The 15,560-nt window shown below is 35.1% G+C and overlaps 1 protein-coding gene across 1 annotated transcript; it reads right to left on the reverse strand.

Annotated features, from left to right (window-relative positions):
- Positions 1-11,680: 11,680 nt before the first annotated feature.
- LOC149926934 (uncharacterized) lies at positions 11,681-13,318 on the reverse strand. Its single transcript, XM_090157775.1, has 7 exons — positions 13,265-13,318; positions 13,066-13,207; positions 12,944-13,003; positions 12,756-12,843; positions 12,573-12,685; positions 12,282-12,461; positions 11,681-12,219 (listed from the first exon to the last, which is right to left on the reverse strand). The coding sequence occupies exons 1-7, from the start codon at positions 13,316-13,318 to the stop codon at positions 11,681-11,683; spliced, it is 1,176 nt and encodes a 391-aa protein (XP_090013901.1).
- Positions 13,319-15,560: the final 2,242 nt, after the last annotated feature.

Here is a 15,560-nt window from a genome sequence, read left to right on the forward strand (position 1 = left end):
GGTTACCAGGTTTTATCTCAACTTTTAACCGATATAGAGTTTATTCAAGGACTACCTCCGATGGGGAGCGAGTTTTGGGAAGCAAATAGAAATTCCTTACTTATTATCGATGATCTAGCAGATGAACTTTACAAAAATGACCAAATTGCTAAATTGGTTACCGTCGACAGTCATCATTATGAAATTTCAGTCGTATTAATCTCACAAACCCTATTTCCTCGAGGGAAACAATCTCGTTTAATCTCTCTTAATATGTCATATCTAAATCTGTTTAAATCTCCTCGAGATTTAAGTCAAGTTCAATATTTAGCCAATCAAATATCTCCCAATAATACAAAAATAATTAAAATAGCCTACGATATGGCTACTAGCGAACCTTACAATTCCCTATTTATAGACACATCTGTCACCACTCCAGATAACTTACGATTAAGATCGCACACATTTAATCAAAACGGACCACAAATGGTAGTTTTTTCCAATAATAAATAATTAACTATATTATTGGCAACTTCATTAAAGACAATGGCTCCAAAAAAGACAGTACGTAAAAAAACGATTCCTATTGCAAATCCCTCTGACAGGTTTAAAACACACTATCCATATTTAAATTTATTGTATAAATCTAAAGGAGGGATACGTAAAAATGTATTAGCTAACAGTTCTCCAACGCAATTAAAAGCCTTACAGACCATTTGCAAAAACTTGAAAGGGGGTGAAATTATATTATCTAAAGCCAAAAAAAAACAATTATCTAAATATAAAAAAACAATACGGTTTTTGGCCAGTCCAAAAATTTCACAAAAAAGGAAGCGTGCTTTAATAATTCAGAAAGGTACGGGGTTCTTCATACCGGCCCTACTAGGATCTATCGTTCCTTTAATTGCCAATTTATTCAATAAAAGATAAAATGAAAAAAATGATTTTAGTTCCCGCATCGAGTGTCGGACAAATATCTCAAGAAAATAAACAGCTTGTTTCTCCCCAGGAAACATATTATAACTTATTAGATAATGAGCTGCAAAATATATTAACTTCTAATTTAAACAGCCGCTCCAAATTACGAGAATTTCTAAAAATACTGAGCGAGGCCAGAGAAATGAGGAAAGCGATACCCGTACCTAAAGTTGAAATTACAAACTTTCAAGCACCCGTACCTGTTGCCCCATTAAATTCCCCGTTCACCTCGCAAATTTATTCACCCTTCAAGACGCCCGAGGGGGTTAACGCTGGCGAAGCCGCAGAGCTGCGTCTAAATACTATGACACGCAAAATGAAAGACTATCTCAGCGAGAGAGAAAACGAACAGACTAGGGGAGAGGCCAAATTCCCGAGTCTCTTAAAGACTGTAGATTCTTGGAAAAGGAAATCATCTACGCCGATTGTTAAGCAACAAAAGACAATTACTGATGATAGAATGCAAAAACGATTAAATCAAGAAAATGAAATATTTGAAGAATACTTAGAAAATACCGATATTGGAAGTCAATTAAGCAAGGAAGATGATTGGGATCGAGAGCTAGGTTCTGAGGAGGGTGCTGTTGGTGGCGTTCTAATATCACCGCAAAAAAAATTAAAATCACCATCCCCTAAAAAATCTCCCAGGCCAAAACGACAAACCAGGCCTCCTTCTCGCTGGCAAGAATAATAAAAATGTGTAAAAATAATTATGTATGAAATAAATAAACATTTTTTTATTCTAAACAAATCGATTTATTTCGTTTCCACTCTTTCATCAAATGAATACATATATTCAACAACGCTAAACTATCATTTCTTTTTAAATTGAAATTATACAATTCGTTAATTATTTTACTGTAAGAAATCCCCATACATCTCGAGGTTAGAAAATAAATTACATGAGGTCTGCAGTTTTGGCTTTTATTTGATTGAAATTTATGAGTATTGTATCGAATACGCTTGCCATATCGTTCTAGCAAAAATCCTTAGTCATGATGTGATCTTCCTAGAGAACAAAAAAGTCCAGGGTGTCGCCCGATTTGTAAACAGCCGTCCAATGAGACCCTGGAAGCGTATCAGGGTCGGTGTTGAATACGAAACAATATGATTTTTTTTAATTGGAACTTTTGGTAATCTATTAGCGGGAAATACTCCGATAAATTTATCTCTCGATCGTGGGTCACACTTAAGTATAGATTGGATTTGATTAGTGTTCATCTTTCACGTCACCGTCAAAATGCATAATTTTTCATATTGATCTTTTGTTAAGTTGATTCCCCTGATAGATGGCTTCAAACTTCCGTCTTCTTTCTTAAAATGTCGCACGTCGAAAGTCTCGTTACATTTTACGAGGTACGTGTCTCTTCCTAGATCGTATGCTTTGTCACAAACTCCAATGTCTATATTCGGGACTTCGTTTTTTTAATTTCATCGCGGATGACACTATTATGGCGCTAACACCAATTATTACGATCGCGAGACCCAGGAGAACGTGTACTTTACCCATGGTTAACAAAATGTTGAATAAAGACTGTAGCGCTCTACACTTGAATTTTAACCATTTCTTGAGCGTAAAACCCCCCTTTAATTATATTGCCGGTCAAATCTTTCACAATATACATACAGGGATCTCTCGTAATTACTCTATGAATTTCAAATATTTCGGCTGTAAACGTTCCTCTGTATGCTTTATCAAATGTTGATTTTGCAACGGCTAATCGAACTTTATCCCCAATTTTTAAAGTTGGCTTCCCAATCATGCTAAGGTTGCCATAATTTTTTTTCCAAATTGCTGATTCATTGTTTTTATTGACATCTTTAGGGGCGATTCCCGTTGTTGAATGTTTCCGAGCGTTATAAGATTTTGCAATTAATGGTAGTTTATTAAGATAATGTAAATCGCCGGTCTTGGTAATTATTTTAAAAATTTTAGATTTTACCGTGCGAACAAGTATCTCAATCATAGAGGCCTTTTTCTCGGAATATGTGAGGTAATGGTGTATGTTATAACGCTTTAAGAGAGAACGAAATGGAGCGTTTCTAAATTCTGACCCCGCATCTGTACATAAATTAAGGGGTACCCGTTTTTTGAAAATCTCTCTAAAAGCCTTCACAATCTCACTCGAGGTTTTATTTTTTATTGGATGAATAAAAATGAATTTACTTAAAATGTCCTGAACTAATATCGTAAAGCGGTAATTGTTATTAAAAGTTTGTAAAAGAGGGAGGTCTAATAAATCGGCCATAAATGTCTCGTCAATAGTTGTTACATATAATTTGTTACTTTTAAAATTTAATCTCCTAGCTCTGTGTTGTGTGTAAGTTGGTTGTTTGTTGAGAAAATTTTTAATTTCTTTTTCCGAAATTTTGGGAAACGTTTTTCTTAATGTAAAACTGTTTGAATAACTGTATGGGTTTTCAACATCGTAATAAACGTTACTTAATTGTTTGTCTGTTTTGACACCACCATCTTTAAATGTATGTATAGCAATAATAAAAACAGACTATAGTAAAAGTTTTTATTTTAATAAATTAAATCACATTTTAAGTTTGAAACATTTTGAACAATATAAAAATATAATTGACTTTCTACTATTAAGGGGTCAAGGCCAAATTCCTTTTGGAATCTAACAACAATATGATCAAAATTTAATTGGGGAATGGCTAATAATATCATATTTTCAACTCGGTCTTCAAAATTTGTGCTAAATCCTAGTTTACAAGAGACATCGTGAGTAATCGAAGATTTACAATGTGGATTCTCACAATTCTCGGTAATTTCAAACATTTTATCCGTGAGCTCATGTACAATTATGTCACGCATAATATTTTTTGCCGACCAAATTAAATTAATCTCCTGATCAATTGTATGTTTACAATGCTTCAATCTTTTCCACCCTGCTTGGTTGAGAGTAAAACCATAATTTGTTGAATAAAAAAGATGATACAAATGATTTTTCCTCTTGCGCAAGCTCGTACATCCACGAGTTTTTCCTTTTGTCCCTTGAAACAGTCGATTTTTATCTTTGAACCTTCAAGAGGAAGCCAGGTGTGAAAACTAGCAACTTGGTCTTCAAAAAAATCCGTTATTTCCTTTTCAAATGTGAATAGAGATTGCCAGGCTTCCAAACTCAGTTCAAATTCGGCGCAAGGGTCTAGTCTGTAAATTTTGATGGATGGGTTGACATAACCTAGCACCGTCACTTCTTGTTTAGGCGAGAGACTGTGAGTTCGAGACATCTTTACCACTACGATTTCACGAAGCAACTAACCAATCTTTGCCCTCGTTGATTGTTTTTTATTCCGTAATATAAGTAACCTGACGCTCTTGGTTAATGACAAATCGGTTTTCGTATTCTCCAATAATAATTATGTTTTGAATATTAGTTAAGGGGGAAGAAAACTTCATTACCATCCGTAAACTACCATTTCGTTGAATTGAGAGATTGTTAGAATTTGCCGAGGAGTCGTAAGTTAAATCAAACGCGAATAATGTATTACCGTTTTTATAATTTTCGTAATCAATACAATTACCAGAGTTATTTCCGATTAAATCCATTGCCGAGAATAGTGAATAATATGACCTAGTGTAGAGGTTTTTATTAAAATCTGGAGTTAGAGCAGTTTCTGGGACATTCTGGTCGTCTAATGAAAGTTGTAAGAACGAGAGATTATTATGGTTAAATTGAAAGGGGTTTTCTCGACTGGCGCCATTGTAAGCAGAATTGTTTACCATTCCGATTATTACCCGATTTGGAATTTTACCTAAAAAAATATTCGACATCACGAAATCGCTCGCGCCTGCTGAGATTGTCAGAGTTTTAACGACTGTTTGTGTTAAATCGTACAAAGCTCTTTGTTTATGAAGTATCGCATTATGTGCCAGCTGGAGATCTGGATTTACGAGAATATGCTTAGCCGTAAGAACCGCGTCTTCGATACATATTTTATATTTGTTATTAACATCTTCTTGGGAAATAATTATAAATTCATCGGAATTTTTCAAGAGTCGAATTCTTAAATTCACTTTGTTTAAAAGAAATTTGTTTATTTTACAAGAATCTACATGAAGTCTACCCATATATTCACAAACTTTCGATCCCCCAATATCTTTACTTCTTTTTAAAATTCCATTGTTTTGTTTATCTTTATTAACATCATCAAACGCTAACGCTGGGTCGCAAAACCCGTCTTCGTAATAGCCCTCGGCGGTTTTGTAAGATTGTTTGGCTCCTTTATCAAAATTTAAAACTGTTGCTAAATATGCTAAACACGGATAGCAGTTGTTGCTAGATTGTACTAAAGTTTCATTCATAAATACATCTATTTGGCTAAAAATAGAATGCAATGGAAGGTTACATAGGGAGACTTTTTTTTTCGGCTGTAGGTATATCTATTAAAATTCCGTTTTGTTCTTTTTTAACACGAATTCGAATTTTAAGCATTAAGTTCGACATGTCAATATAATAATCTCCCCCGGGGATAGAAAAATCAATCTGTGTAGCATTAGACCAGGGAGCTATAGGGAAATAATTTACAAATTTATTCCCCTCAATATTTCCATTAATCAGGGGTTCGTTAAAAAGCTCCAACTCCGAACACATAGATTCAAATTGAGGCATAGTGTTTAGTCAAGAAAATCGGTTTTTGTTCTCTTGCGTTTTCTTTGATTATTGCGTAATTTTGCTTTGCGCTTGTGTTCTCTCCGAACTCCAGAGCCTTTCTGTGTATTTAATATGGAATCACCGAGACTATTTAAAAGATTTGTTCCGGCAATTTTACTATTTTTTTTAACGACTCCTTAAAATTTTGACCCGCAACAACATCGTCCATTATTCTTTCCCCATAACCAACCCTTGGATACCGAGTGATTTAGCTACGGGTCGAAAAAGAGGAGTTACGAATCTTGCTAAACTTTTAAAAATTGACCCAAATCCACAACCAGTTTGATATTGGCTTCCTCGAAAGACGTTATATCCACGTCCTGTTTGTACATAATGATTATAATATCTTTCCATGATGAGCTTGTTTTAAGTGTACTTTAGACTAAGAATCCAGTCTTTTGAATATTAATTTAATAATAGTCTTTCCTGTCTTATATGGCAGGAGTTCACCGTAAAGAAATTTCTATAGTTTGTATTTGATCGTAGAGAACTGGAAAATAGTCTAAAAAATTAAATCTTTCAACTTGTGCTCGATTTTTATTTTCATTTAATTTGATAATTATCAGCAGGGGTGTGTTGGTGTGACCTGTAATTACAGGTTATATAATATTTGTATAGACATAAATTCCAGATATTCCGTGGTTGAGATCTGCGGGGTACATACCTATTTCGTTAAAAAGAGGTCTTTCAATTTGATTGTTGGAAAAACCTAACATTTGTCCGAGTTTGGGGTTATCTATTGGAAAGGTTAAAAAATTGTTTCCACCCAAACCTTTAACTGAAACTGTCGAATCTGAATTAAAATTAAACTCGAATTTAGCCCAGTTCTGTTCTGGTAATGAGTGTTTCATCGCAATTAAAACATCTTCAATGGTGTGGTAAACGCCCCTTGGAATTCGACAATGGAATTTGTCTACAACATTTAGTTTATTATTTTTACCTTGTTCGTAATTGTGGAAATCAATATCACGTTTTTGTCGTCGACTATTCTCAATTCTGTTTAAATCGTTTCGAAAAATTATAAAATTAACCGTATTATCTAATTCTAATCTAATTTGAAGAGTCTAATGCTTTGCTTTTATAAACTGAGGAGATATAATTTATTTTGTACTCGATTTGCAAAAGATCTGCTAGAGGTCCGAATATTTTAATTTCCAACCCACTCATTAACTCGATTTGAAAATAATATTTTCCATTTTCTTTGAAAATAAAAAATCCAGCCTTAAGCGAGACATGTGAATCAAAATATCTTTGAAGTTCATTTAAAAATTTAAAATGAAGGGATAACGGTTTAAAATTCCCGCTTAAATCCTTATCAGCCTCGTAATAATTACGTTCAAACGTATAACTGTCATTTTCCCAATTAGGCGGTTCAATTGGAATATTTTTATTATATCTAAAATCTATAATAGAATCCTCATCTGACATAAATTTTTCCTCATACACTTTTAAAGGATTTTGACTACTAATTACACCATCTTGAAATTCTGGCGCGTTTATATTAAAAATATTTGCTAAGCTCCCGGTGAAGGCCGCCTGTAGGTCTCGAGGGAATGAAATTCTTAAGTAATGACCTCGATTTATTTCTTCGATTACGTAACTAATTTCGAACCGGTTTAAAGGGGGGAAGTTTGTCGCCTGTTGAATTTCGTTTTTTAATTGCCTATGCAAAGATAATGGAATAATATTTCCAAAATCATCTCTCTGACCTTCAAATAAAAAAGGTTGGATAATTGATACAGAGTAGAAAGCCCAATCTTCTTGCTCAAATTGCGGTATTTTTGTAGTCTCAATACGTATGTCGATAAAATTGTTGCTCGAACTAAAAGTAATATTATTTAAATTATTTAACGTGCCAAATTTTTTAATACCCGTAAAATAAATGTCTGGTGGAATTTTAAAAAGATCTGCTAATGAATTTTGAAATTTAATTTCCATACCTACCGGTATTTCTAAATTAAAATATAAATTATCTTCATCATCGGACGATATCGGGGTTTTTAATCCATCAAACTGTCTCGGTTTACAGCGCTCAAATAAATCGCGTATAATCAAGTGTAATGTGAACGGTTGAATTTCATTATTATATTGTCTTTCACCCTCATATCTGCCCGCCTCAAACACAATCGCGTAATTATTCCATTGTATTTGTTTAATAACAGGTTGAGACGGTAGATTAACTGCTATTGGAAGAGATCTTGGTAAATTATTTTCTTCGGAAGGATTTAAAACTTCTGGTTGGTTGACGTCTCCATTAATATTTGGAATTAAAGGTTCTGTTGGTAAAATGTTGTTTAGATTTTCTTCTGGTTTCAGATTTGGCTTTTCTTCTAAATTTAGTTTTGGTTCAAGTTTTGGTTTTTCTTCTTGTTTTACTTCTAGCTTTAGTTTCGGTTTCTTGTTAATTTTCTGTTTTTTCCTCCTGGGTTGTGATTGGATTTCTTCCACGGGAATTTGTCGTGGTAAATATTTTTGTTGATATTTATTCACAATTAACGCTTTTTTTATTCGTACTTCGATAAAATTTGTTGCGTAAGTTAAAGAAATAGTTTTGGCGTGATTCGAGAGTGGATAATTAGAAAGATAATCACTGTCGACAAAATCATTTTCTCGAAATTCCAGAACAGAAGCTAGGGGCGATGCTTGAGGTATTCTTACTTGCACATCTTTTTGTAACTGTATTTTTAATTTTGAACTATCTTCGTTTTCATCTACTTTTACCGTATTTATTTGGATTTTTCCTTTAAGTGTTTGATTGGTCTCAATAGCTTTAGCAAACTCGTTAAGTATATTATTTTGAAGAGATGTTGGAATAGTATTCTTATTTCGATCTAGATCACCCTCGTAACGTTTGGGTGGAATTTCAATTTTAATATAATCCCATTGATTTTCTTCGGGTGAAATAGCATCTGACACGTGCCCTACTTGGAAATGCGAATACTCCTTTGTTATATTTGAATAAGTTTCAGGAAGAATTATCTCTGCTAATGCACAAGCCCATTTTTCATTGTTAAAATTTAAAGGTTTTGATAACAGTACTTTAAAGGCAGAAGCTGTATTTTCTGGATATATATCGGGTGATGCGTTCGAAGGTAGAAATACTACGAAACTTGACATCTTTATAATGACAGTTTTAGTTGGGCGACATCTCGTTTTATATTAATAAAAGATTTAGCGTGATAGATCGAAAGGATTGGGAGTTGAACTTGAGACTATTTGATTAACGTACTGCAACGCTACCGATCTACCACGCTAAACCTTAACACGAAAGAGTTAAAATATCTATGTTTACGTAGGAAAAAAAAGAACAATATGTTTATTAGAAAAACAGCTTTATTCACATATTTTCAATCATTTGACAAGTTTTTTCAAGATTTTCCAAAACCTCAATGGGCGTTTCAACTTGATTAAGACTTAAAATTTGATTATTTTTACAATATTCTTGAAAAAAGATAATAGCTTCCATCTGCTCATCAGATGGCATGACAAAGTCCGGTGGAAATACAACATTTGGTTTCATTGTTGAATTTAAAGTTTCTTCGGACTTCATACAAGTTGTCTTTTTTTACGTTGAATTTTCTTTGGAGTTCCATTATCATTAACAAACCCGTCGAACCATTCTTGATTTTTTACGTTAAACTCGTTCAAATAATCAATAATTTGGTCGTCTAATATTTCTTCTTCGCTTGTGTATTTCGGCTGATTTGAATGAAGACAATCGCAAACATCAATATTAAGAAGTGTTTTATTAGAATAACTAGATGTCAAATGGTTCATCAGATGCATCTTAAAAACTCTTCGTTCCAGAAATAAAGCTTGACAAACCCAGCATTTAACACTAAATTTAAAACTATCTATAAAATCAAACGCGTGTTTGCGACATGGCTCCTAGTAATAACAAGGGTTCTCGGTAGGAGATTTGCATTTAACTTCTGGTTTTCCCATAAATAACTTCATTTTTTTAACCTTTAAAGAGCTCGAGTTTTGAGACGTCTTACGCTTACACATATCTTTTGGTTTTTAAATGTCAAAAGAATTATCATTTATAGAAATAGTTATTATCGCAAGTTTAGACTCGTTTATTAGATGTTTAAAGTATTTTGGGTGGGGCCAAAAGTTGCCAAGGGTATAAAGCGAAGGTCGCGAATTCGTTTCCCCATCTCGCAAATAACTAATTAGCATTTTAAACGGCTAAAAAACGAAAAAAAAAAAAACGATATCAAAAGTGAATGAACGTAGGTATTTGGTGGGGTCACATATTACCGCCGATATCTCGGTCCGAGCTTGTCCGATCGTGTCCAAACTTGTTGGAGTGATAGACCGAGGCTTAGGGGTGGTGGACAGGGGTCAAGCGTCGAGGTCAAGGATCATCTTCAAGGTGAAATTTGAGATTGAAAACAAAAATATTTTGTTGATTTTTTTCCAAGGTCAAAAATTGGTTTTTGGAAAAAAATTTGGGGTTGTTTTGGGGGGGGGTTATTTTTGGCGGCCCTCTTGGCGGCCATCTTGGATTTACATGTTCAAATATGATTATTCTCTACTTAATGATAACATGATTAAAGAATTTGTGTATTCAAACTATTCAATAAATATTGAATAACTTTTAAATGTTTTTTTTTAATTTACCAACATTCAAAACAAATTACAAAAACACTAGTTCATAAACTTTTTTGTTAAAGTTAATTCACAGATCATTTCCAGTTGAAAATATTTAACATTTTTAGAATAATATTTGTGAAAATAAATCAAAATACTCTAAATATCCTTTTAGTCGTATACATAATGTTCTTTTAGTCATATACATAATGTGCTTTTAGTTATATACATAATGCTCTTTTAGTCATGTATACATAATGTTCTTTTAGTCATATACATAATGTTCTTTTAGTCATATACATAATGTTCTATTAGTTATATACGTATTTTACGAATTCAGTCACACCTTTTTTATCTTGTCGATCCAGTGATGTCCATAGGATAGAGTTTGAATACCGTTACCCAAAATGTATCTTTTATTATCACAAGGATTTAGAGACATTTTGTTTTGGGAAATGGTAAAGAGTTGATGTCTCTGACTCACAATTCGCATCATAAAGTTGCTCGTAATTTGATTCCGAAAAAGACAATTGCGGTAGCTCGAGTGGCGGATACTTTTTTTGACGACTCTCTTGCAAACACCCTTCGCGGTTTTTTTCTCCCCCTTCTCCGAAAGGATACTATACATTTTCGGGCGTAAACCGCAAAACTCGCGAATCGGAATTCCTTCCATCTCGTCTTTCATCTTCCCAATCACTTTTTTATTTGATTCATTGTGAAGAGGATGATTAACGGGATATCCTGAGAAATCGAAGAGGTGGGAGGACTTCTGTAAGTCCGCGTAGACATCCTCGGATTGGATGTCATACGTGAGGCTGTCGGTATCTGTGAAAAGGAGTCGCACTTTACCCCCGAAATTCTTCCGCATGTACTCGTAATGAAACTCATACATGGAAAGTTTGGATAGATCCAAAATGGAGAAGCCAGTATAAATAGGTCTATTCAAAGTAAGCGACTTCCTCTTCATCTGAATGCCTACGAGTTCGTTGTGGAAAATAGTGAACTTTTCAAATGCCGGGAAAGACGCTTTCTTGATGGCCCGCTCAGGTGTTTGCACGAGATGAAAGTCTATACGATTACGGAGATTTTCCATGGTCTTACCTAGTATTGGAGAAAATTAGATTAGTATTGATTATTATTTAAATTTATATTTAATATACCAAAAGTGCTATTATTGAGCAACTTGAAAAATTCCCGTTCAAAGTTGTTTTTGGCAAGTTTTCTTTTCTCCGTATTGAACTCGATGAAGGGACGAAGCCAAGGACTTTGGTCAAACGAGAGTATCCTGTGAACTTTAGTAAGTCTCAACCCCTTCGAAACGTAGTATTTTAAACTACGACAGTTAACTACGTAACGTTGCTTGTTGAATAGATTAGGTACAAGCTTAGAAAGAGTGTCTTTTGTGGAAAGGTTCAATTGTTTAAGCATCAGTTTATAATATGAAGAAAATAAATCGGTGGTTATTGCGCGAGATTCAGGTGCCAGGGGTAGCAATTGTGTTCTTGATGCAATTCAGCAGGATACTCTAAATCAACCTCCAAAATGAAACCATAGGATGACTCGTCCGATAAAGTAAGCACGTGTAAATTAGCGTAATCGAGGTCTTTTACAGGTACCCAAGCGAACTTACTAGTGGGTAGGTAGCCGACCATCGACGACCCGTACAAATTGTTCATGTCGAAGTACATTATAAAATTACTCGGGTGCTCGGGGTCGTAAGTTTCGGATATGTATTTATTATTCGCCTTGGCGAATCTGTGGCTAATCATCGAAACCCCTCCTCGAATACCGCGCTCAATAAATAAGTGCATGTCAATATCGAGGAGTAACTCCAACTTCACTTTGGTCATGTGAAGCGCAGATTCCCAGGCGAATCCTGGTCCGGTGTACGCGTGCGCGCAATCCAGGATATAGTATGCTACACACATGGCGCGGAAACTTTCGAAGACGTCAGCGAGCTGGAGGGTATCCACTTGAACGTACAAATCGTGTAGTTCACCTGTCAAGAAAATTTTCGTTAGTAACATTATTTCTTTCCATTAAAGATTTCTTGTGAAATACCTAGATTTTTTACGTTGAAAGTATTCCACACTTGCCGGACTGATTCGTAACTTTCATCTGATATGTGTTCATCAGTGAGAGAGTTGAAAAATGCTTCTCTGGGAGGAAGTGTCTCCTCAAACTTTGCCACGCTGCTCATGTAGTCGTAAGGATAGGTTAATTTTTTAAGTAAATACGGGACTTGATGAGAAGGATAGAAAGAAGAGGAAATTTATACGACCCCCCCCATAGCTATGTTATTAATTAGAGTTTCGAGGGAAGCTGGCATGAAACGAAGTGAATCGATGAAACGGAGACGACTAGCTATAGTGAAACTTAGATAAGTTTCGGTGGTTGATGGAATGCAGGAAATTTTATGTTCCTTCATCAACCCAATCCTCTGCATAATAAGATTGGCGTCGTATCTACAATTTGAAAATAAATATAATTTAGTTATAATTTCGTCGATAGTAGAAACGAAAATAAATTACGTACCGTGATAAATTGTGCATGACGACGGGTGTAAACTTTCCAACTCTTAGCTTTAAATTACCCGAATTGTGGGCCACTCCGCGAAAACGTCCTAAGAATTATAATTAGACGTTAGCTTTCTGATAATAAAATCACCATCGGAACGTTTTCCTTTAATAAATCGGTGATGTACTCCCGTTCCATTAACTAACTTTCAAGAAAAACATCAGTAGCGTCAGTTCCTCTATAAGTCACGGGTGGATGCGGTTTTCCTATAAATTGAATATTCTTTGTAGCGAAGATATTTTTTAAAAACAGTACAAAATATAAATACCATCGGCTCCCACAACAACATAGCTGAAACCACACGCTACATGTTCGGAAAGTTTGGTTGTTGATGACAGTGAAGAATCGGGTAAACATGTATGGATTTTATCAATGATAGATTCAAAATCCGCGTATATGACGTAAGGTACCTAAATTTAAGAAGAATATTAAAAAGTGAAAATTTGTAATAAGATTTTTTGTTTTACCTTTTGTAGCCAGTCGATTTTATTGAATTTTAAAATGGGTTCTTTGTGGGGCATTTTCACAAGCTGTGGACCGTGGACATTACAGTTTTTTACGTGCTCTCTATGATTACTTTCGGCGCTTACACCAGAGTAGCGGTGTAAGCAATAACGACATACGTAAATTTTTCCGTTATGATTTGTGAAGTGGCTCAACAAGCGACTAAGGTCGCTAATAAGACAAAAGTGCTGGTTTTTTCCTGACACGAGATATAGAAGGTCTATTTGTCGATCATCCGGCACTTTGTTTTCACTGACGTGAAGCGGGAAAACTTCGTTATCATAACCAAAAACGTTGATTGATAGATTGTTTTTAAATTCAAATTTTGTAAGTTTTAAAACGTTTAATTGAAAAGGGAATGAAATGTCACTATAGTCTATTTCACTTTCAAATTTTTGGTATTGTTCCTTTCGGCGTCGATGTGAATTTGTAGGATGTAGTTTAGCAAGAATGCACCATAAGAAACACTTCTGGTCTTTAGTTTTAATATTTAGGAGACCTTTACCTTTACAAAGCTACGAGGGTAGCTCTATATAGGTACCACCTACGAGTGGAAGATACGTTATAATATCTACTTGGAAAAACAAAATCCGATAAATGATCTTGCTTTATGCAAGAGTCTATTTGAACTGGTATCCGGCATGAGGGAAGTTTGAGTCTTGCTACGGAAATACGGTAACGCTTCAACTTCATCACCGTCGTTGAGTTTACGCACGTACTTCGCGCGAATAAATACGCTCCATTTTATACCCCGTTTCTTAGATAAGCGATTTTTCAAGTATTTAAATAAGGCTGAACATATAGAAGTGATTAATACCGCTGGGTAAGTTTGAGTGGTTTTCGGGGTATAACGCGAGCTAATGATGGCGTCCTCGATAACGGAAAGTTCTTCGACGTTTTCTAGAAAATTATCCTCGGTGTCGTCTATTTCCATCGGTTTTTGAAGTGGTAGAGGATTATTTTGCCATGGTTGTGCGGGTGTCGGTGAAACTGGCTGCTGAAATGGGAGGATGGCTTCTTTACGCGATGAATCGGTGTCGATGAATCTGAACCAATCGCGTGAATTCGCGAATGACGCTGCAATCCGTATTTGCGCGTGAAACTGTTACCACAAAGCGAACAAACGTATTTCCTATTACCGTGTTGTTCTCGTATATGTCGATTCAAAGTAAACTTTGTCGCAAATTCTCTAACACATATGGTGCACGAAAACATTTTGACTCACTAGCCGCTACTAGCAACTGACAATGTCATCAGCTCCGATTCGAGCTTTTATACACTTTGCACCCCTAAACATTCGCTTCGCGTTGTTTGGGTTATAATAGTAGGGTCCTTCGCGAGTTGGGGAAGAGCAGGGTTTTTTTCAGTCTTAGCGCTTGGGACGTGGGAGAATTCTTTCAAGGAAAGTACATCACTACTTTGTTATTATAACGGGGCCGCCTCTACCTCGCTAGAATGTTTTCAATGTGATAAAGAATCTTTGGAAAATTATATCTGATGCACTCTTTAGAATTTACAAGGATTAAAAAAAATATTATCTTATTAATTCCCAACCAAAATTAAATATAATTCCTAATTATAAGTACGTAAAAATTAAACTTTGGTATTTTCTCTTAATATTTATTTATTTTCACATTACAAATTCCTCACCGAGGGTTTGTTGAACAATTTGTTCTAAAGCCAATAATTTTTCTAAATCATCGTTAAAGTCAATTTTTTTTTAATCTGCTTCTCTGATGGACCGCTTCTTTTCTTCCGCTTCTGTGTGGAAAATGAAGGAGATGCGAGAAGAGTCGAAGGCACTTCGGGGGTAGAAGAAGTTGACGCTAATGATGGTAGAGACGATAGAGATGATGATGAGTTTCCGGTTATAGGAATTGTGAATGATGATGTGGTCGGGATCAATGATAGTGTGGCTGGGATTTCCGGGGTAGAAGGATTCGGCTCGTTGTTCATTCTGAAAAAGAGTAGCGAAGCGATGGAGTCTTCTTCCGGCGATATCGTTAAATCCAGTTTTTCGATCTTAAAATAATTGGAATAAATACACGTTTTATACGTAATAAACGAAAATAAACATACCCCGATTAGTTGATTTAATCCTCCGAGAGCCCGTCTTAGGTTCGGGTGGTAACATAAGTGCACGTCAATAACTGCACACGATTCATCCGGGCGGAATTCCACCCAAAATCCCCGATGTTGCTTCCGGATAATGACTTCGAAAGTTCGAAAATTGAAGACTGGTAATTCGGGGCGGCCGGG

This window comes from Leiobunum rupestre, chromosome 9, assembly GCF_980474605.1.
Source record: "Leiobunum rupestre chromosome 9, qqLeiRupe1.1.hap1, whole genome shotgun sequence".
Classification (NCBI taxonomy): Eukaryota; Metazoa; Arthropoda; class Arachnida; order Opiliones; family Sclerosomatidae; genus Leiobunum; species Leiobunum rupestre.

Excerpts from the sequence above, each read along its gene's own strand:
- LOC149926934 (XM_090157775.1), bottom strand. The coding sequence starts at position 13,318 with ATGCCCCACAAAGAACCCATTTTAAAATTCAATAAAATCGACTGGCTA. Across the intron at positions 13,208-13,264 it reads AAATCGACTGGCTACAAAAG|GTACCTTACGTCATATACGC; the intron begins GTAAAACAAAAA and ends TCTTAAATTTAG. Across the intron at positions 12,462-12,572 it reads CACTATAGCTAGTCGTCTCC|TCCCGTATTTACTTAAAAAA; the intron begins GTTTCATCGATT and ends CTTCTCATCAAG.